A 23596-nucleotide genomic window follows, 5' to 3' on the forward strand; every position below is an offset into this window, starting at 1 on the left:
AATTCATGCACTGTAGCACGTGCTTTGTAAGAAAGTGTGCAATGCATTTTCTTTCTCTTATAGTCAGATACTATATTCACTTTTCACTAGGCTTTATGAATAACTCATAAATACAGACTTGTATGTACTGTGTTGTGATACAAGTGAGAAAAAACACAAGCTACCAATGGTGTGCAGTACAGGGCTCAGACCTTTGCAGGAAATAGGAACATGGCTGCGCTTGGTGAGAGGTGCATCCAGCCCAGCATCTGGTCTTTGTGAGGAGCAGGCAGCACGTGGGTCAGGGAAGAGGGTGAGACTGCAGGGAGCAGCTAGTGGGATTTTTCCTGAATATTGTTGCAGTATCAGGCTCAGGAAGTTTCTGAGTTTCACACAGCAAAATGGGAGAGTCGAGGTATTTTATAACTTCCCAATCCCATTTTAAAGCTATGTAATTTTTTAAAATGAACAGGACCCTGTGGTATGGTCTCTGTTCTGAAATGCTGTTACTCACAGCACCTGAAAGTATATTTCTATTACAGAACAGCTTGTGTTCTATGTCATATTCATGGTGTTGACAGTTTGTTGGTCCCCAAGTAGATGTGTTTGGTTTGCCAATAATAGTACCAACTGGAAAAGGAGCAGGCAAGTGTTGTATAGAGAGAAAAGAGAAGATGAAATTCGGGGGAGGGTGAGGGTGTTGATCCCTTAATTCTTCCTTCTCCATTTCTTTTTCTTGCCCTAGCTGACAGTTCTGTGCTCTTCTGGCTTGTTTACCTTCACTTCATGCCTTTCCTTTGTCTGTTAAACTTCCTCTGATTTTTCTTTCACTTTTCAGACCTTTATTTGCAAACAATCATTACCATTTTGTTCTTCCATTAAAGCTATTTTGTAAAAGAAAATCTTTGCTGGCTGAGGTCTGTCTGAGGTGGAGAATCCTTCCTTCCCCTACCTCAGGCTGACTTCTGATGTCCAGTCTGAGGATCACAGTTCAGTGGATGTCCCAAGCAGTACGTGGGACAAGCAGTGCTCTCAATGACTGGACCAGGAAACCAGATGAGCGGAAGGAAACTTTAGATAGGAATTTGGGTCTTGTGAAGATACCAAAAAGACCAAGGAGCTAATGGATAGCTAAGAAAAAAGGGATTTGAAAAAAGTGCTGAAATTTTGCTGGAACTTGGGCCTAGGCTGTGCTGATTTGACTACCTTTTTTCCTACCCCTAAACTGCCTGTGGTGCTCTTCTGTGTGGACCTGCTGGATTGGCCTGTGCTTGCTCAAGGCAGCTGTGGTCCACTGGGGCTATGCCCCACTGATGAGACAGTCAAGCCCACAAAGTGATACTTGAGTTCTGAGGTGCTATTACAAACTCCTTGCTTCAGGCTATTGTTCTTGAAGCAGTGATTCCTTTGTGCAAATCACAAGTTTCAGCTCTGAGAAGCGCTGGAGAACTAGCTTCGATGACAGATTCTTCTGAGTTGTCACCCTCAGCTACTGATATTAGCAGACTTTTGGCAGAATGTCACTATGAATTCATGGATTGATTTTTGACTGTGTTACTCAATGACAGCTGATGGCTGTCTGTCTCTTGCAGATCTTAAAATTCATGCCACTAAAGCAATGAATGACAATATTAAAAAAAAAAAGAAGGAACTCAGTAAGCAGTTTGTTAATTGAAGTTGACTCTCACTTTATGCAAAGACAAATTAGAATATGCTACTCAGCTGCATAGTAAATAGTCTGCATTGCTTGGTCTGGTTAAAAGACATGATAGTGTACAACTAGATTATTTCATGGAAGAAGATCTATAGCATCCAGTCTCATCTTGATGTTTAATGAGGTGATCTTTGAGCTATTGACCTAATCTAATTGTGTATCTGAGTGATATGCAAATTGTTTTCTTAAAACTATACTGAGTAAGGAATGTATTTCAAAGTAATTCTGCTATAAAGAGGTATAGGTTTGGGGTTTTTGTGTATTTGACAGGAAACAGGATTCCTTATAATAAAAACAACTTGGGGTTTTTTTTGGAAACAGGCTTCTTGATGCCTCCTCCTGGCTTCTATCGTTTTTTCCTTCTGGGTTCCAGGGCTTGTCACTACTGGTGTTACCAGAACTAGGAACTGAGAGTATACACATTGACTTAGAATTTACCCAAATTTTTTTAGTAGGTGTGATGACAGAGTCTTTTTTATATATTCCTTTCTCAAGCAATCTTCCTCTCAAATATTTTTTATGAATTAGAGGAGTTTAGTTTTAACAAATCAAGAAAAATTACAGAAAAAGACACTGAGCTTGCATCGCAGGGTATTCATGTACTCCAGTTTTATGACTATATGAATGCTGATACCCTGATTTGTCTGTATGCGGTATATAGTCTTATTTCACTAGCAAAATACTTTTTTTTCAGGTTTGTGCTTGTGCACAAAGGTGAATGTTATCTGGAGCAGTTACTTAGCACAGAAAATTTTTATCAAACTTCTGGGTGCATGTACCCAGAACCAGTCCTGAAACTGGCATCTTTTAACCATGCCAAACTCTGCTTTTTGTATACTTATATTGACATAAGCTCACTTCATCTTTCAATGAAAGTGCAGTTAAACTGACGCTTACAGAATCAGCAAAGTTAATTATTTGAAAGAAACTTTGCTGCTGGACAGGTGCAGTTAGTGTGGCAGCTCTCTCTTTTATACAGCAGCTTATTTTGATTGAACAAAAGAAAACATAGTTTATAATTCAAAGGTAAATTGTACTTTCAACACAGTGTATTTTAAATGATGTAGAAATATGGACATCCTGATTATTTAATTTTAAATATATGACTTCAGTGCCCGGAGGGAGTAGTCTAAAATGAATCTGCTTGCATTTAGCAGGAGCGGTTACCTGCCTCGTATGCTTAGCTGTTCACACTTTTTCTCTTTAAAGTAGGGGGGGGTTTGGCTCAGCTAAAATAGAAAATCGCGAATTACAGGATTTTTTTCTCATCAAATACTGTTGATGGAGAAACCAAGTGGTACATTTGTAAAATATAATACCTTTGCCTAAAGGGTCTCATTCATCTTTATATTTCTTCTAGGCAAGCTGGACCAAAACAAAGGGGATGAGGGAGAGAATAAGTGCATAAGACCCTTTACATACAGGAATAAAATAATATATTGAAATAAATTGCATCTTATAATGCTGTTTATTCCACTTTCATTTTGCATCCTCAGATTGTTTTACGGACTTGTAAAATGCAATTTGTCAGAAGTCTGATTAAAGGTCTCTGCTAGAAAAACTATTCAAATAATAGGTCAATGTGCTGTTTCCCAAATGTTTTGCGATAGTTAAAAAGTTGATCAGCGTCACTATTTGGATATGCCTCGAACAGTTTTGACTTGACCATTTTGTTTCATGGTTGAGAGATGTTTGCATATGGAAATTCTACAGAAATCAAGGAAACCAGCCTAAACTTTTCATGTTTAGGATTCTCTTGGCTTTGTCTTGTCATGTCTTATGCTCCAGGCTAGCTATCACTTTTTGCACAATAGCTACACTTTCAGTAAGGAGAAGGGCTGAAAGATTGCTTTGCCTGCCTCAGGACTTCTGACTTGTTACAGTGTTTCAGCTCTGTTTAGGTAGGAAGTTCAGGTGCAGCCTCCTCAGGCTCACTCTTAACAGCTGTTATCGTAGGCAGAGATGGAACTTGTGTAGCAGTTCTTACTCAAGCATGTGCAGAAGGGAGAAATCTAACCCTTACAAGTTCTATGAAAAAAGATTTGGTTTTGAAGTCTTTTCTAAGGTGTCTGTTCATCTGTTGATGCTGTGGGTATATGTTGACAGTCTGTGTTTTGTTTGTGGGGTTTTTTTTATATTTTTTGGGGGGGTTGGGGATGCGTGGGTTTTTTGGTTCTTGGGAACTGTTTGATTTTGGTTGGTTGGTTTTGCTTGTTTTGTTTGGGGATTTTTTCAAAAGTTACTTTTAATTTTTTACTCTAGCATTATATTAGGTACAGTCTCCAGAATTCTTTCTCTCTCCTTCCATGCATACAGTAGTGTAGTGAAGTGATGAGGTTTCTACCTGCTACCTCGATTTACTGTTCTCTTGTCTATCAGGGTCTCTGAAAACTCTCCTCTGAGTAGTTGCAAGTAAGCTTCTCCTTGCAGTTACCCACCATGTGCTTAATATATTTAAATTAATACATCTAAAATCATTAATAGACTTAATAAAATAATGGAAAACAGTTAAACATCTAGAAGTCAAGGTAGAGAGAAACTTGAACTGAGATATATTATCAGAAGTTCTTTTACATCCTTCCTTGTCTCTCCTTAAAAGACTAACCTTGTCTTTGGATATACTGGTTGAGAGAAAGGAGTGTATCCTGCCTCCATTTTTGCCATATGAGATGCATGCACTGAGAGGAGAGGTTCAGCTAGGAAAGAAAAAAACCTCTTTGGCCTCTCTTTGGATTTAGAGGCTGAGGAAAGGTATTGTTGTGAAGGAATCTTTGTTTCTGCTACTGAGTTCTTTTCACAGGGGGCAGGTGAGGAGAAGTTTTCTGGATACATGAAGGATACAAGGCATCAGACTTGTCAACATTTACATCTTAGTCCCATGAAAGTCAGTATCCTTTTTGTAATGGAAACCAAGATATCCATAAATATGTAGATATTTAATATTTTGATTGAGTCCTTTTCTTTCTTTCTGCAGAAACAGGATTATCTTTTTGTAGTAGTAGATGCAAAAGTTCTACAGTAGAGCTGTTTTTTTGAAACTTGACTGGGATGTGAAAGCCTAGTTACATAAAGAGCATGGGGCTTCATTTGTAGCCAGGGAGATAGAGAAAGCTGGGCTTCCAATATAAATGTTTCATTTTATTCTTGTTTAATTTTTGTCCACTATATTCACACATTTATGGATATTTCTGAGACTAAAAATTAAAATAAATAAAGTTTTTGGCTTTTTTTCATCATGAAAGTACCATATTCCTTGGTGTTGGAATACTTGCTGCTGTATTGTGTGCAAGAAAAACAGCCTTTGAGAGTCTGTGATGTGGTATCAGACCTTTGTTTTGCTTCCTATATGTAGGAATCCTATATGATTCCATATATGTAATCTGACAGAAACATGAATTAGAACTAGCTGCTAGTAATGTATTTGTATGATATTTAAGTTAGGAATATCGATTAGCTATGCTATAGCCCACATAAACTGGTTGATTTTGAATCAGAATAGTGCATAATGCATTGAAATGTCATCTTGCAGAAAATGGACTATCAAAACATTGGAACAAGAGCTTTATGCCCTTATATACAGTTTTTTAATCCCATTGGGTGAGAAAAGAAATCCATATTGCTAAATTAGGTAACTCATGATAGGTCTATGAAGTAATTAGAGGACCAGCTGATAGCATGCTTTTGAGTAGTCAAATACTACAGAGTTAGAAAGAAAGCAACATTGTTTTGTTTTAAAGATCATGAATTGTCTAATTTTTCATGTGATTGGCTCTTGTACTTTAGTAAATTTCTTTGAATTCTCCAGGTGCTTTTCCCACATGAATGCCAGAAGAGTAGACAGTTAAAAGAAGTGACTGCTGTGGAGGACAGCATGACCACCATGAAAGGAAGCTGCCTCTTCTCACTGCTGTTGGCAGGACTTGGGGTGTTAGGAATACTGGAGCCAACAACAACAGAAGATATGCACTGCCACAGAGCTGAGCACCCAATTATTGCATACAAAGGTAAGGAGTAAGCGCAGAAAAACTTTATTCAGAATTTGCGACTGAAAATATCATTTAAAGATAGGTGACTCATTTTCCTTTGTGATTAAAACCAGCCTGTACTGTTGCATGGAGTTATTCCTTTACAGGTGCAGGATTCTGCATGTGTAGACTTAATCCCGTGAAGTTGCTCTTGCCCCCTTCCTCCACCTTGTCTAGGTCTCTCTGGGTGGCAGCTCTGGCCTCAAGCTTATCAAAAGGTTCTCTGAATTTGGTGTTATCTGCAACCATTGCAAACTGCATTCTGACGCCTCCCCTTGGTTGTTGATTAAGGTGTTAAACAGGACAGGTCCCATGATCAACCCTTGTGATATTCCACTTGTTACTGGCTCAGGTGGAGTAAGGGGTATTAAATATTTACTCTCTGTTCTGGATCATCCAACTGGCTTTTTAGCCCTCTTGTTTCCCACCTGAAGAGACAGACCATAACTTCCTAATTTGCAGTAAGACAATGCTGAGATAAATTACATCCTCCACCATTCCCTCATCATTGAAAACAGTCATTTTATTATAGAAGGCAAGTAAGTTGGTCAAGAATGATTTACCTTTGACAAGTCCATGCAGTTCTCAGTCACCTTTTTCTCGTCCATATGTCCAGAAAAATGCATTCCAAGAGAACTAACTCCATAACTTTTCCAGGAACTTCAGTGAGATAGACTGGTCTTTAGTTCCCATATTTGTTTCCCTGTGGTTACTTAAAACCTTCCTTTGTATCTGTGACTTCTCAGAGATGAAAAGTGGCTGGTTATCTTGGTGTTATCTTGGATGCAGCTTGTCTGACTGCATGCATTTGTATAGACCAAGATCTTGCAAGTCATCCCTGACTCAGGCTGCATCTCCTGCTGGTATTTCTTGAAGCCCTTTTGCTAAACAACAGATACCTTTAGTACCTTGTTGGTGGTATTGAGTCCCTCAGCATCATTTGTGTCTGCTGGCACTAGGTTGCCTGCCCAATGCAACAAAGGGCTTATATTTTCCTGCTCAACTTCTCGTTGCTATTCGAGCAGTAGAAGTGGCTCTTGTTGTCCTTGACATTTCATGCAAGTCTGAACTCCCTTTGTGCTTTGTTTAACCATGTCCCTACGTACCTATGTGGTCTTTCTAAATTCCTCCTTGCTCGCCTTGTCCCTGCTTACACCTCACACACAGTCTTTTTGCATTGGAGCTGCACCATGAGTTCCTTGCTTCACCAAGACAGTCTTTTCATACATATGGTTGTCATCTTGAGTATTGGGGTGAAGTGCTGAGGAACAGCTGGAACAAAGCAAAGAACACTTGGATGATGTTTTCTGTAAAAACCTAAGACATTTAATAACTTATCTGACTTTTTTTATTTATTTGAATTGAGATTTTTTCCATTAGTGTCGCAACTTAGAATGAGTTCCAAATAGTTTGTAGCTATGAGGATGTAGAGATTAAGATGTATTATATTACATATTGCATTCCTCCTGTTTTTCTAAGAAAGCACATGTGTATGTTTTTTGTTCCAATGAATTAGAATTTATTGAATTTTAATTGAAAAAAATTTGTTTCCATTCTTTTCATAAAGTTAAAGAAAATAATGTTGTGCTTTTTACAGAAAGTATTTTGTTCTGGTATTTTAATGGTTTAATAAAAGTAATGGTACCAGCTGTCCCTTTATTCAGTACACTGGAGAATGAACTAAAATTGTTGCATTCTTTACTTGGAACAACAAACCATCAGTGTATTGTGAAGGTGGGATCTTTATCACTGGTTTGTTGATGGACTAAATAGTATGAGTTATTCTGATGACAGATCTGGTTTCCTTAGCATTCATATTATGTGTATGATTTAGTTTAAAATGTTATTTTTTATCATGACATTTATACACAATGTTGTAAATTAAAGCAATTGAAATAGCACAGTTAAAATTCTGGCACTTCTTAATTTCACAGACTAAGAGATTACTGGATGTAGTTTTTGTATATGCAACTGTAAAAGCAAATAATTGGGACTCATTATCAGAGCTACGTGCTAGGAGTTGATTAAAAACATGTTGTTTTATGAATTTGATTCAGTCAATATTTAGGAAAGTAGCTTGAATTAGCCTGATCCTGCCTTTTAGACCTTTCTTGTTCTTTATCATATTTAATTTTTAGTGATATCTTTCTGGTTCTAAGTTACTGTGCTAAGGCTTTTTGGGGCCAGAGACCTACTCTGTCATTTTGTTTCAGTTCCACCTTTTGATGTAACCAAAGAGAGTGTCACAGTTAGGGTTCACTGAACAAAACCAATTCCTTTTGCTGTAAAAAAATATGTGGGAAATACAACTATATAGAAATATTTATTGTTTCTATATGTGTCAGATTTTTAATATGAGATTTAGTAAGATTTTCAGTGCCAGATTCCTTCTTCAGCTTCGTGGTAAAAATATCATTAATCAGTGCATATCCAAGACATACCTTAGCCTTTATGAACTGACATATCTTGAAAAATATTCTGACAAGCTGTAGTTCATACTCACCACAGTGATCTGTTGGGAGTCATTAGTAAATATTAGAAAGTACATGTGGAAACATATTTGCAATGCAGTTTACAGTATGTGATAGCCATGGTCTAGTAACCATGGCAGTAGTGGATCAGGGGTTGGTCTTGATCTCAGAGGTCCCTTCCAACCCAGCTGATTCTATGATTCTATGATTCAGTGATAGCTAGGTAACATAACTGGTGTGGGCACGTAGCATTTCACTTGTAGTTACAGGACTGCTACTTAAGGGAAAACAGAAGTTATGAAACCAAAGGAAAAAATGCCTGAGAGGTGTGTCTGTATGTTAGGAATGGACTACTTGGGGTACTAAAATATAAGAAGAGAGAGATGTGTGAAAAGAGCCACTCTCTGAATAAATGGAGTTGGCAGGTTTCAGCCATCTTTCTGATTTCTGTATTTTTTCTGCAACATTTACTGGCTTCATCGATGTCTAGGAAAATGCCCTTTGTATCTATTGATGTTGTATTGGTGCTAGACCAACACAGAGTCGCCAAATCAATTTGTAAAAGCTAAAACCCCTTTAATTTGATTGCTGCATTAATACCCTATTCTGTAAAGTCATCTCATACTAGTGTTAGATCCACCAGAGCTAAATACTGTGTGGGATGCTGAACATCAACCAAGGCTAACTGGTATTGAGTGGTAGGTACTTTAAAGATTGTAAACTCAGTACTAACTTTACAGAGATATCAACAGTTTTGTTTTATTTATAACTGACTGAAGCTTGTTTTTTTTTGTTTTTTTTGTAGTTTCTGGTATGCCAAAATAGCAATGTACTTATTTGATTTGTCTTCCTTTGAGAGGGATGGTAGATGGAGTATAAACTATTAAATAAAACTAATGGAGTGAGAGTCTGGTGTAGCGTATGGATGAACAGCTGCAAAAAACTAATAAAAAGACAAAATAGTCCCCAGGAGTTGTCATAGTGAAATATGGAAAAGGAGTGTATCTACTGAAAGAGCTTACTTTCCTTCCCACTGGCCATCAAAAACTGCTCACTTAGGTGATGATCCTGTCAAGCTACCTTGTGAAGAGAGGCATATACTATTTCTAGCACTGATTTTCACAGCTAAATAGCTTTAGTTGAAGACTGTGTTACATCTCCTGATACCAAACGGCAAGAATTTCACTCGCCAGTTGAGAATTTTTACTCAAGTACTTTGTTTTCTGCTGGAAGAGGAAAAACAAGGTGCAGAAGCAGGAGAGATGCAGGCACTTTCATAGGATTTTTGAAATGATCTAAAAATTGGTGTCATTTTATATTTCATACACAGTGGTAATAACCATGTTGTAATTTATTTATCTGCATAATTAATATTAGGACAGCATAATGCACCTTTGCACTCTCCCAGAAACTATAAATAAGAAAGTCTTAGATCAGAAAATGTTGACAGCTTTAAAATTTGTTGTCATAGAACTTCCTTAGACTAGAATAAGGCATTTTGTGTCATGCTAGGAAGCTGGAAATTTCCTTTTCTCGTTATTTAAAGTTGTTAAGAACTATCATGGAAAACAGACTTATATAAAAATAGATCTCTAAGTATGGGATGGATTGACAAGATCAGCTGGTAGTGTGCAATTCAGTGTTTTATGTGGTGAAACTAACTGATGATGCATGTTCCCTCTTCAAAGTTCTTTTCTCTCTCTCTAAGGAGAAGTCTACCTTCAGATGTACAAAGATGTGCTAGTATGTTGAAATTCAGGCTTAAAAAAAAGATCTGTCTGCATATGTAACATGCAGGCATTAACGCTGTCTCTGTACAATCCTTAACATCCACTGGTCAGATTATGTGACTAATACATCTCTTCTAGAACAAGCAGCAGTCACAAGTATTGAGGGCATGTTGCTGAGAACTCAGCTGTGTCGGGTAGGACACATCTCAAAGATGAAGGACCACCACCTCCCTAAGATCTTGCTCTATGGTGAACTTGCCACTGGCTGCCGCAAGAGAGGAGCCCCGAAGAAAAGATACAAGGACTCCCTGAAACAACATCTCAGCCTTGGCCATATTGATCACCATAACTGGTCTACTCTGGCCTCCAATCGGATGGTCTGGAGACACACCATCTATAACGCTGCTGCTTCCTTTGAGAACGCACGCAGGATCACTCTTGAGGAGAAAAGACAACGCAGAAAAAACCGTGTCTTGCAGAATATACCACCTAAGGAGTCTTTCTGCTGTGCCTTTTGCAATCGGACATGTCTATCTCGTGTTGACCTCATTAGCCGCCAGTGTGCTTGTAACAAATGTGGATAGAGCCTTCCCAAATCTTCGTTCGCGAAGCCCAGCCATGATGATGACTAAGGATTGATCAGCTATACTGGCATAATTCCGATAGAGGCATTAGAGCCAAGAGATTATAAATCATGTGCAACTTAGAATTGGGGGAGAGGAAAGAAGGTGCAGGGGACAGAATAGACACACAGAGGCTCACAGTGGGAGATCATTGATCTATGCATATGTTTCCATCTGTTTTTAACAACATGAAAAGAAGTATACTTATGCTTAAAATAACTTAAGAGTTAAGAGAGAAAAAGTGCTTAAATAAGCTAGTCATTAAACATAGAGCCTTACAATTTTCATTTTTATTAAATTTTATTATAGTTGGATACGCTTTTATTTGCATATAGTTATGAAATGCTAGCTGTGCAAGTGTATTAGGGTTTACTGATGGTCAATTTCTTGGAAAACAGACTCTTGGAAAACATACTCTGTTAATAGAGTAAAGAGATGTGTTTAACCCAAACAGCTAGAAAAGACTATGAAAACCAAATTTGCTCTATGAGAAACAATGTATGTTTATAAAAACTGAACTATTCTTATGCAAAAAACCAAAGCAAAACGTTTGAGTGGTGTAATATTTGTGTAATATTTCCATTGTTTCAAAATTTGCCTGCTCTACAGAACTTTTGTGGTAGCTCCCTGTGGATCTGAGCTTTTATTAGGTTTAAAGAAGAAAGAAACCCAAAACAATCAACAAAAAGTGTAAAAGTAGTTACAGCGGCACCTTGTTTCCCCAGACACATGCATTTGCTGAACTTTGAAATTGTCAAACCTGTCAAAACTCAACTGAAGACTCTGTCTGTAGGCAGACCCCTGTCCATGATGTAGAACTGAAAGGGCCATCACAAGTGCTTAGCAGTGTGTGAATCAGCTGGAAAAAAAATTGACTCAAATCCAGTTTTAGATGTAAAATTTTAAGTATTGACTGTCCTGCAGTTTACCTGCCTAAAATTGAATTACTTTGCCTCTTCTATCAGAAATACAGTAAAGTTGTGCACTTGACTTAATTGATGCTGAGTACAGCTGAGATCATTTACTCTGGGGCAGATCTCATTCTTCTGCGCTCCCATAAAATAATCAGAATTTGGGGTTGTGCTGTCTCAACAAAAAAAAAAATCAGTTTACATAATTTTAGAAGCTATATTTAGTGATAATTTAAATACATGCTTGTGCTGTAACAAAGTTATCTGTTGAATAAACATGCTTAAAAATAGCATGTCTCAATCCATAGAAGAAATGAACACAAACCTTTCATTTCAACTTGAGGTTAACCAGAAAAGAAAAATAGCATAGTTATTTTTTGATTCCTTGGTTAGGGAATCCTAAGAAATATATTTTCTTAACCTTATTGTCTGACCACCACAGAATTCCCTCACTTGATGTTTGTCTAAGTAATATAGACTCAGTACATCACTCTGCTCATTTTATCCTGTGGTTTCCGCATGCAGTGCATGCACTTAACATGTGCCAAGAGGAAATAACATGTGGGCTGAATGAAGAAGGATATATGCCATATGAACTTGTTTTTGTTTGTACTCGCTTCTCTTTTCCCTAAGCTTGTTGCAAGTTACCTTTTAAACTTATAGTAATCTACTAAGCTGTTCAGTTTTTACTGCTTTTTCCTTCCTTTCCTAGTTTTTCATACATACATCTCAAAGACCTCCTGCCAGCTTCTGCAGAGAGATTAAGGTGTATTGCTTTCCATTCCCTATCATCTGTTGGGCTTTTCTTTAAATCAAGATGATTCATCAGTGAAGAAAAGTTGATTGCTAGATATTGCAACTTTGGTTTGTCTAGATGATAGGACTATGAGATTGCTTGCACTACCTTGCCAAGAACCAATTCTTCTTAAGGAGGAAAATAATTCCATCGCCAGCTTTATACTTTTTTGTATCGAATCAGGTTTACCTTTACTTTTGTATAGGAGATTAAGCTTCTGCTGGGGAATGGCAACCTTCAACTGTTTACTGTTAATTTAAAAAATATGTCTTTGGAGATTGAAGGTTACTATCCCCTTATATTTCCCTAAATCACTAGTATCATTGATATCCATTCCCATGAAAACCAAGGAATGGCAGAGACTGAATTCTCAAAGCAAAGGACTTGCATACTGGCTGTTTCCACACCCCCCCACCTCCATTCACATTTTAAAGCAAGCATCAATTTACAATTATTTTGGCATTCCAGCCAAGCACTGGACCTTCATAGAATGTTAATAATTTTAATAAATTTCTGATAATATAAAATCAGTAGTGGCTACAATAGCTAGTGAGATGCAGAGACAAGTCCTGCAAGCCTTTCTATGGCTGATTTGTTCTGTATTGCCCTAATTTGGATGTTTACAGCATGTGAAGTTCCCTGATTGTTATTGAAACTGCAAAATGAGAGGCTCCTACCATATTCTACTAGCTGTACAAAGTGGGCAGATGGAATTAAAATCTGGTTTTTTTGTTCTTTTACTTTTTTTTCCTCCTTCTTCAAAAGAGCTGTATTTTTAATGGCGATGGGCATTTTTTACTAAAAGGTTGTAAAACATCCAGACTGGATGAGAAGAAACAGATCAGCAACCAAGAAATAGAGCTTGTAAGCTGCTATAGTTCTCTTAATTTCTAGAAGTTATGATGTGCTTAAAGCAAGAGAAAGCACAATATTGCTTTGATATTTTTCTATTTTATTTTTTTTCCCATGAGGCAGTATTTAAAGGTTTTTTTTCATAAGATGTTTAAGGTGTACTCTGTCCCTTTTACTGACAGCTATCAGTGTGAGTATTCTACCAATCTACCCCTTGGAAAAGGCATTAATGAGGCATGTCCATTCTTTCTAACTCATATGGCACAGTATAAATTATGTTCTGCTCAAGTTTTATTTCTCTATGCATAATCTCCATGCTAATTCATGTGAATTCAATTCTCCTTCTTCAGGGACTGCATTGCAATATATGTCCAAAGCTACTGAATGGTGACGGAAGAAGAAGTGCATGTATGTGGCTAGTTAACCTTGCACTGCTAACTTGCCTTGGGTGTAACCCATTTGTGCCCAGGTCTTCACGGAGCTCATGGCTCCATGGTCATCACAGCCCAGCAAGACACCTCTGTGTCATGTGAAGCAGATGGCCCTGTGGGCTCCACCTCTGGTAAGAGTGCCCACACAGCCTGCCTGGCCTCTCACAGCAGTGGCAGCAGCATGGCTCTGTGCTTTGAAAGAAACAGCTTAAATTCAGTTCTTCTTCATTACTTCTTGTAAAGAAGTCTTAAAAGGAGTGGCTGAGGAAACTGGAGAAAAGGAGGCTCAGAGGCTCTCTACAACTACCTGAAAGGAGGTTGTAACCAGGTGGGCGTCAGTTTCTTCTTCCAAAAACCAAGTAATAGGACAAGAGGAAATGGCCTCAAGTTGTGCTAGGGGAGGTTCAGGTTGGACACTGGGAGGAATTTCTCCACTGGAAGGTTGGATAAGCATTGGAACAGGCTGCTCAGGGAAGTGGTGGAGTCACCATCACTAGAGGTATTTAAGACATGTGCAGATGTGACACTTGGGGACATGTTTTAGTGTTGAACTTGGCAATGCGGTGTTAACAGTTGGACTTGATGATCTTAATGGTGTTTTCCAACACAAACCATTCTGTGATTCTAAGTAACCTAGACTGCTAGTTCAGAAAAGATGTCACCAACTGCAGTTCCTGGCTGTCTGATCCTGGGCAACTTTGTTTTCATACTTGGTAGTGACACAGTTTTGGAAAGACTCATTCCAGTGGTCTTTCCTTCCAGATTCTGTGCAATGTCTATGGGGCCCAAACTACACTCACTTGGTGTCACCTGCTGCCCTTACTACCTGTCACTGAATGTTCCCTTCTGCTGCCCATCACTTTGGCAGACAGATCTGGGGAAATCCTGGTTCACCCTTGCGCCTTACTTGTAGCTCTAATATTTCCAGGAATCTGAAGAGGTGTGTAGAAAAAAAATTTGTTAATTTTTCATTTTTCTTCCTAATTTCTTAAATAACCTTACAGAGATACTTTGTGTTTGTTAGATTTTTTAGGTTTGTTAGGAAATAGAGAAGTGCTACCAGTGCTTCTTCAAAGTGTTTTTGGTTTGTTTGTTTGTTTTTTGTTTTTCTCTCATGCTTTCTTTCCTGTCTCCCTTCTGCAGCACTGCTTGTTTGCTGTTGACAAGACTATAGGACACTGGGTAGAGCTGATTTTGTGTGACTGAACATGGTAGATACTTGTTACATGACAATTTGTCGTATTGAGGTTGGACCACCCATTGATTTTTCATGAGCTCGTCTTTCCATTTCCAGTGCTCACTTCAGATTTTGTCTTGAAGGATTTATGGACAAAGAAATATGGTTCTTTTCTACCATTTCAGAGAATTAAGAGCTCACCATTTTACAACCAGGTCTACAGTAAATCGACTAAAATAGTTGTTAATAGTGACAAATACCTGGACTTTGACAGTGCCTTTTAGAACAAAAGTAAGTTCTACAAAGAGAAGTGTTTTTTTGTGGTGTTGTGGTTTTTCCTTTTGTTTTTCTTGTTTGTCACTTTCTTTTTCTGACTTTGGGACATCTTTTTGGTTTTGTGGTGGAGAGTATGTTCCTTTTTGAAGTCCTGGCTCCAAGCTCTTACAAAGATTAGTGTCAGGCTTTGCTCTGTATAACCTCTGTGTCACGATATGTCTTATTTTGTTGGGTTTTGTGTTTTTTCATTAAATATCTTCAGACTTCAAAATATTTTATGAGCTGTAGTCTTGGCAGAATTGATAGAATCAAGAAATTTTATTTTTCTAAAACAATGTAAATGAAGTTTAGTATGTTCATATGCCAACATAAATAAAAATGAATCATCGCAAGATGGTCAGTTCTAGAAAAAAGGTCTTGCTATTTGAAGCATAGATATTTCCAACTAAAATAACAGGGCATAACTGTCTATGGGCAGTTGGCTTTATGTTTCTGTTCCCTATAATACCTATATTAAAATTCAGCAGATTTCTTTACAAAACTCTGTCTTGAGGCCAAATACGGATTTCCTATAACCATTTGTTGTGGTTTGAGACCCCCAAAAATCCAATTTCAGAGTCCAAGTCCACCTCCCACAACTCACCCCAGTGTGAGAGGGGTTTTCCAGACACAACACAAGACTCAATATGGGGGGAAGGGAATTATATTACAATTATTACACAAATAAATACATATATACATAATCCTAACTATCTCTCCTATGATAAAGCAGTATTTACATTGGATCAAATCTCTTTCCCTCCAATAAAAGTCCAGAAGGGAAGAAGGAAAGATCCTTTCCATGTTCGGGGCAGCAGTGTCTCTCTTCTTCAATGCAGCAGTTGTAGCTGGAGTTGTAGCTGGATCTCTCTCTCTCCATTACACACAAGGGGGTCTCCTCTCACCCCTCTCGGCCCTTCAGCTATGGGCGAAGGTCTCTCTCCTGTGGACTGTGATTGCCGGGACAAAAGCTCGCTTTACCACGTCATATCACGAAGTGCAGGGGCATCTTCATGACAGTCCCTTTCCTCAGGGGATTTAAGTTCCCCTTGAGTCAGAATGTTTAGGGCAGCTTTCAGTTCAGTCCTTGCCCTAAATGTTCTATCAGAACTCCTTTGCTCTGTCTCAAAACTGCCAGCATGGCAGCAGCAGGGGGGGGGGGGAACAAGGCCACTTCCCCCGCATTCCATCCGGCCGTCCCGGTCCACCTCTGGGACGTCTCTGAGCTCTTAGGTCCTCTCTCCGGTGCTGCTGCATTCCAAGACTCCCTTCAAGTAGGGGTCCACCCCCTCCTCCTAGGAGGGGTCTCAAAGGGGTTTTGGGGGGAGCTCATTCAGTTCTTACCCCAAAACAGTCTCTGTTGAGCTGCCTCTCTCTCTCTCCATCAGACATCTCTGTGTCTCTCTGCTCAGCTGCATGCTGTCTTGTTGCTTGTTTCTTATCTTCTTGGCTTTCAGCCATAGCCTTCCACTCAGCACTGCCTCTGCCACCACTTTTCTGTCTTCTGCTGCCCACTCACAGTGGAGAAAACTCCCAAGCTCTTAGCTACAGATACTTGGTGCAGTCTAATACTGTTCCAAGTTCCTGCAGCCCCCAGCCAAGGCTGGGGGGGACCTAGCCCCCAACGGGGCTCCTGGCCCCTCCGCTCCTTGTGGTCTCAGAACATGGCCACTTCTCCTCCAACTGCCTCATCCCCTTCTTTTCCGGTCTGGTGTGATATGTTTAAATTTTGCAGGGGCGCTGGTTGAGTCAACATGAAGTGACACCACCCCCTCGGGGGTTACCATTTTTTTAACTCCGGGGGAAAAACACTTTTTTTCCCCACCACGCCATTAAACATGATTTCCATCAAAATGAATTCTCTGGCTGGTTGACAAAGGCAGCATGTAAGTGTTAAAACATGAAAAGTTAAACCCCTCTGAAGAGAGGGCATGACTAAGGACGTCAAGTGTTTTACATGATCAGTCTGTCCCTCTGTGTCACATTCAAGAAGACTGGCAGCAGCAGCACAGGGACCAGAGCTGGTAACTGTAAGGGGTAGTTGCACACTGGGAAGAGCATGTAGGCTGTGCTAGTTGGGGCGTGAAGTTAGTGTTTTTTAACTGTGCTGGTAGAGCTGAAACTGCTTTCATCTAGGTGGGAGTCCAGTCTTTTTTCCCTTACACCTTCTTATATTTGTATGCAATATGTGTGTTTGAACAATGAAGCATAAATAATTCCAAACCCTTGTTTAGAAAAGTAAGAAATAAGTAGTCATTGCAGCAGATGTTACTGTCTCTTCCCTTAGGGCACAGACAGTCATAACCCAAATTCCCTTTAATTATCCTGGTAATAGACATATGCACACACATAAGAATGCAGAAATATGTACTTCTAGCTGGGGAAGCTCTGTCAGGACAAAGAAAACAGGAATGCAGGCTTTATTTCAGACCTTGAAGGTTAGAGCAAATTGTAAAAGCAGGTCAGGGAACCAGGACAGGGCAACTGCTGTGTGCCCTTCCTGGAGAGCAATAGGCAAATGCTGGGGGCAGCCACTTTTTGCCTAGTGAGATAAATGATGAAAGATCAGAAGAGCGGATAGAAGGAAGTTTACAATAGGCTTAAGAAAGAAGTTCGAGTTTTCATGCATTTGAAGTCAAGAAACATATACTGTAATTATGCTTGATTGTCTGTTTTTCCCATTAATAATAAATAAATTGCTTACAGCCCTGCCTCATTACCTCCAAAATTGTTCTGAAGCTGTAATAGCTGTTCATAAAATGAATGCCCAATAAACAGGTGGTGAACTTTCTGGAAAATGTCAAGAGGTTTATGGTCTTGGGATCTGTTTTATTATAAATAAATGGAGGAGAGCTGGAGAAGCTAGCAGGGCTTCTAGATAAGGCTAGAGATACATATTTATTTCTTGGCCTCTGCAGTTTTCCTTTGTAAGGAAAAGCAAGTTTCAGGACTGTATTAAGTTTTGTTGGTTAGTAGAAGGAAGGCAGCTGGCTTGTTTGTGTAATCTAGAGACCTCCAAAATACTACATCTTGAAAGGGAGCTGTAGTTTTGAGGTTGCTTTGTCTTTTTGTTGGTTCTTTTTTTTCCTCCCCTCCCTCTAAGCAAAGATGAGCGCTGAACTGCAGATGAAGATCTGACATGTTTTCATGTTTCCAAAGGAGAACCAAATGTAGTGTGGTAAGACATAAAAGAGGAATCTTTTAGTTTGTGGTTGCTGATTTAATCATTCTGGGCAACTTTGCAACTTCATCTTTTCCTTTATGGAGGATTGGATTGCATTAACTAACCCTACCTAAACAAAATTTTTATTTTGTTTTTCCCTTTGTAGGAAGAAGTGATGTTTGTTTTCTTATATCTTCCTGGATCCCCATTTTAGAAACTGTATGGTTCTTAATGTCTAATCATTAATTACCAAAATGCTGATATTTTTCAATTTTCAATTATCCACATTAAAAAGTTTTCATAATTTCTATAAGAAATATTTTAATTCTCAACTTTATAAAAAGTAAGGGATTAACTACTATAAATATAGTAGGTATGTTACTGTTAATCCCAGTTATGATGTCCACATACTGTTAATTCTGTACACAGCCTAGGAATAAATGTGTTCTCTATGGTGAGGGCTATGTGCAATGCCTTTTTCATTAAAGTGCAATACTGAGTATTGTAACATGTCTATCTGTCCTAATCCTTTCATTATGCAGAGAAGCATAAAATGGTGTGAGCTGATGCCATCTTTTTGCTCTTGAACTAGTACTCTTCTCTGCTAATGTTGTGTTCAGTCTGCTTCCACTGTATTCCATTTAGGTTATTAGAGTCCTCTGGTAGCAAAGACTGTTAGATCTGTTGCATCCATGACCCTCTTTAGCCTTGACATATGCATGCTTGTGCCATATATATGAAAAAGTGGACATGGGACATGCCAACTACATTCTAATCTCAATGACAGGTGGATCAGAAATTTCACTAGAGCATTGAGCTAGTATTCTCTTGGCTTTTCAATTTATTATTATTTATTTCAGAACAGCTTAGTCTCTTTCTGTGAGGTTTAAATGTTAGAGACTTGGTTTTTTTCTGATATGTCCATTTGACTAAGGTTCTTAATGCGGTAGTTTGTCATTCTTGTGTATTAAAAATTACAAAAAAAAGCACCTTCCTGGGCTCTAATTCATACTGGTGGAGTGTATATGTGCCTAGCACCTAATTTTATGTTACTTGGATATTTTCTTGCTCCTTCTACGCAACTTCAGCTCTGGAATGGAAATGCAGTGCTGGTATTACTTTTAAGCTCTACTATTGTAAGATGCATTAATAGTTGTTTTGTCTGTCCCTGTAATCATACTAAAGGACAGTATTAGGAGCCATGTAGAAAGGGTTAATGAATACCCAGAGTGTTGACCCGAGGCTGTAACTGTAATGATTTCACGGTTAATGAATCCAATGGGAATATACCCATTGGGAAAAGTCCATTCTGGCCTGTTTTGCAACAGAGCTAGGCTAGCATTAGAATAAGAATTTGGTCCAAAATAAGTAAAAATAAAACATGACTCTACAAGTATGTAAAGAATAACTTCCATTTCTATGGTTTTAAACACTTTGTACCGGAAATAGAACCACCATAGTTCCACCATGGTGGAACTTCACAGTCCTGAAACCTGAGGAGTGCACAAAGTATTTGTTCAGGTGTAGCGTAGGTTTCTCTCAACTACAATGACAACTGGATAAACTCGCGTGCCTAATCTGGGAGTTTGTTTGCAGTTGTGTTTTCAGGAGCTCATCTAAGGAAAAAAACACCTGTATAGGATATCCTATATTGTCACTGACATGTTTGTAACTATAGCTTCTTTCTATCCAGTATTTACTTCTTTTTTTTTAAAATGTATTGATCAGAATTATTTAAAACATTGAGTCATTGCATACAAATACAGAGCAACACATGCTTCAAATAAGTCCTAGAAAAATAAGTTATGTTGTTAACAAACTAAGCCTCAGCCCCTTCTTGACAAGTGGGAGTGAATTGTGATTGATTTCAGCAGTAATACAGCTGTTCTTTTGCTGAACTGTCTTGATGGTGTCGTCCTTTTTTGTTGGAACCTGTCGAATAGTGTTTGCACGTATTTCCTTTCTTCACTCAAGCTGTGGCATCTTTTATCCTTTCGTCTGCAGTCAGTCAATAACTTGCTAGCCAAGGATGTGTTTAGTGCGTTTCAGTGAGGAGAGAATATAGTATGAAAGAGCTAGGAAATACTGGTAATTGGGAATGTTAGGAAAAAAGTATAGACAAAAGTGAATCCTAAAAGATGCAACAGGCTTTGTCATGCCATTTTTCTTGTCCTTTTTTCCCAACACAGACCAATGCTTGTTATGAAGTTGTTCGCAGTGAAGTTATTATTCATAGATATATTTATAATGGGAATTTTAAAATTAGAACAGTCATACTGAATTTATGATGCACAGAAATTACTGAAGAAAATCTTTTCTCAGTCATAGGTCTAAAATAGTTAAGGACTGTGGAGTCCTGAAGCATCACAAGTGTGTTTACAAGTGCACCTAACTGTGTCCTTCAAGAGCAAATGTTGCAAATAAATCCCCAAATGGGACATGCTGAATGAGTGAATACTGCCAGCCCTGACACATTGCTGAATAGTTTCCCCTGGGGTTAATGGGACAGTCATCACAGCAGCAGGGGTAATGTGGTGGAGTCAAGGTGGCAGAGAGACTTCGGACATTCTTGCTGCCTTTGAAGAGGACAGTAATGTAACTGAAGTATCACAGGAAGAGATCTAAGTTAGGTTAAAATCATTATACAGCTTCATGAAGATGGAGGTTATTGTATAATCCTTAGATTATATTTCTGCGTGCTAAAGTTATTTTATAATTGAATGTAACTATTTTCATTTTCTTCTGATAAGATTAGTGAATTTGTTGTACTGATGCCACCCAGAGACTTCTGTTAACATTGCAAATATGCTAGTTTTCAGCTACGGTGTTACTGTTGTTGCTGTAGTCATTGTGGTATTATTATTATTGTTGTTACTTTGCTAACAGAATTTCTTCAAGAAGTTGGTACTGTGCATATGTTTGACTTTGTGCTCACTATTTTCAAAAAGGACACCATGGCATGAGATGTGACACACATATACCATAAACACTACTGATATTTTTAATGTCTACATTAGTTTTTAAATTAAATCAGGAAATCTTTATTGTCTTTTGACTTTGTTATTTACCATTAATGATCACTTCTGAATTTGGTTCAAAACATACCACTCTATTCCTTATTAGTCATTACTCCATTTTACTGTTTACTGTAGCTCTACTTTGAAGTGCTGAATAATGGAACTTAGGTTAGAGGGAACTCTGTGATTTCATTTGCAAAGAACTGTAGAGCTCAGCCCTTGGCAAGTCCTTGGACAATGTAAACTAAACAAGCTGTGGCCTGTTGGGCAGATACTAAATTTAAAGTAAAAAAGAGAGAGATTTCTGGTCTTTCATTTTTTTTAATGAGTATCTAATGTCCTCCTGCCCAGCTTTGATTGTTAACCTCCTTTGTCTTTAAACCTCTTTAGGAGACTCCTTTGACCTTTCCTAAGAGCTGAGGGGACTTCAGTGTGTTTGCTTTGCTGTAGATTTATGGACGATGCCAAACTTTGTTTCATATTAAATCTAAGCTATTAACCCCCCATGCTCCCAAAACCTGAACCCCCCAGGAAAACCCATAGCACGTGATTCCCAGCATGTTAAAGAGAGCTGTAGCTTTCTCAGAAAGATTTTTTTTTCAATATCCATATTTTAGTTCCATGGGAAAGTGTTTCTTCTGGGAATGTCTTTGAGTTATAAGGCCTGCAGATTTCAGTACTGTAATAGCAATTAAAAAAATATTTTTCTTTGCTAAGGGTAATTATGCCTTAAATGTACCAGAAGGACCCAGCGTGTGTTAGAGATTGGCTGTAGTCATGACTGTATGTACGCCATAACACAGTTTTCTGTGGATAACTTTAACTCTTAGACCAATATCTGCAGAATGGTAAAAATACCCACTTAGTTTTAAGAAGTCCAGGCTGAAGGTGTGTTTGAATAAGTGCTTTCAGTATCAGGAGAAAGAAGAGAGAAGTCAATAAAGGGCTTGGTGTTTTACTGTGTTGCACATGAATTGAGGGCAGAGGAAAGGGAGTGGAATGCCAGAAAGGGGAGGATTAGAATTGGAAAAGGTAGAGATGTTACTGTTTGTCACCTGTGATCGGCAAGCAATACGATTAGGTTACGTGTTGGCAGGCCAGCTTAATTAACTTACACATTTATTTATGGTACTGCTGTAGTATACAAAATGTACAGCTATGTTATTTTGTAAAGCCTGTCAAGTCGCATCTGCATAAAAACCATTAATAAGGTGAAATTATAACTGCTTGCTACTTTACCATTATTCTTTTAATTGAAAAAAATAATTTATACACCTTTAATAGCTTTTTATGAATTTTGACTTTAACTTGATAACTCATAACAAAACTGAAAAGTCTTGTTTCACCTTTGGGTTTTCAGCTAGATTTTGCTGTTTTGGTGAAAAGAAATATAATTATTCTGTTAATTAGTTACATAATTCTTCTGTAGCATAACTCACAACAGAATTTCACTAATAAGCTCTTACTTTTACAGTGGACATGGGTTTGTTGATTGTTTTTGGTTTTTTTTTTAACAGGCACTGTTTTTGTATTCATGTTCCCTTACAAAAGGGTCACGAAGTTGTAGCTTTATCTCCTAAAGGCTTATTCCTGGACAACACATGATGCCACTGTGACACATGAGATACAGTTTCAGAGTGTTTGCCGAAAAAAAAGAGCTCTAACAGCCATTTACTCTCCCTGACCTTATTCCCTCAAGCAAGAACACTGCTGAATGCAACAAAGACAGGATAAAATAATTTATATTTTGGAGAGATAGAGAGGAATCAGATTTCAGAGACATTTTTTAGCATGGTCTTTCTTAGCAAGTTCTCTCTTCTTGTTCTCTAGCCTAGGCTTGCCTTGCCCTCCTGGCCCCTACTCACTTGCTCCAAACCTTGTAATGGTCTCAATCACCTGCTTGCTGTACCTTGAAGCTTTATTGTGTCTTGCTGAGACAGCTTGACGAGTGGAAGGAAATTGAGTATTCGAATCTCAGTTGTCCCTGTAGTCTTCTGGCACTGTGTACTGAGATGTCTCTGGCCTCCCCATGCTGTGGGGAGCTACTCCTTTCCTCTTCTTTCAGAAAACTAAGGGTCTCACTCGTTCTACCAGTATGGAGCTGAGGTAATTCCATTCTCAACTGCTCACCCTGTTTCTCTTTCAGAGACTGATGTTTCTAGAGCGGGTCTGGTTTTACTTGTGTGCAGATCTGCTGGGGAGCCAGTGGCATTCTCAGCTGTACTTATTTGCACACAGCAGTATAAATTTGAGTGTTAGTACACTGATAACCTGAACTGCACTTTGTCGGTTTAGTAGGTTTGTGTGTGGTTCTGCAAAACTGTTCCTCAAAGACAGTAACTCTGGGTGCAAGCAAAGGTAGAGGGAGCCCAGGGAGCCATGACTTCCATCT

The 23596-nt window shown here is 38.5% G+C and overlaps 1 protein-coding gene across 1 annotated transcript in view; it reads left to right on the top strand.

The window, feature by feature from the left end:
* Window positions 1–4493: 4493 nt before the first annotated feature.
* The window catches only part of SEMA5A (semaphorin 5A), a 240238-nt gene continuing 221135 nt past the window's right edge, over window positions 4494–23596 (top strand). The window contains exons 1-2 of the mRNA XM_039386823.1: window positions 4494–4577; window positions 5499–5697. Coding sequence (XP_039242757.1) covers window positions 4524–4577; window positions 5499–5697 — 253 coding nt within the window. The 5' untranslated portion in view covers window positions 4494–4523. The remainder of the gene's footprint in view (window positions 4578–5498; window positions 5698–23596) is intronic.

The sequence above is a fragment of the Pipra filicauda genome, unplaced genomic scaffold (genome assembly GCF_003945595.2).
Source record: "Pipra filicauda isolate LSUMZ 115617 unplaced genomic scaffold, ASM394559v2 scaffold507_size779033_pilon, whole genome shotgun sequence".
In the NCBI taxonomy this organism is placed as follows: domain Eukaryota; kingdom Metazoa; phylum Chordata; class Aves; order Passeriformes; family Pipridae; genus Pipra; species Pipra filicauda.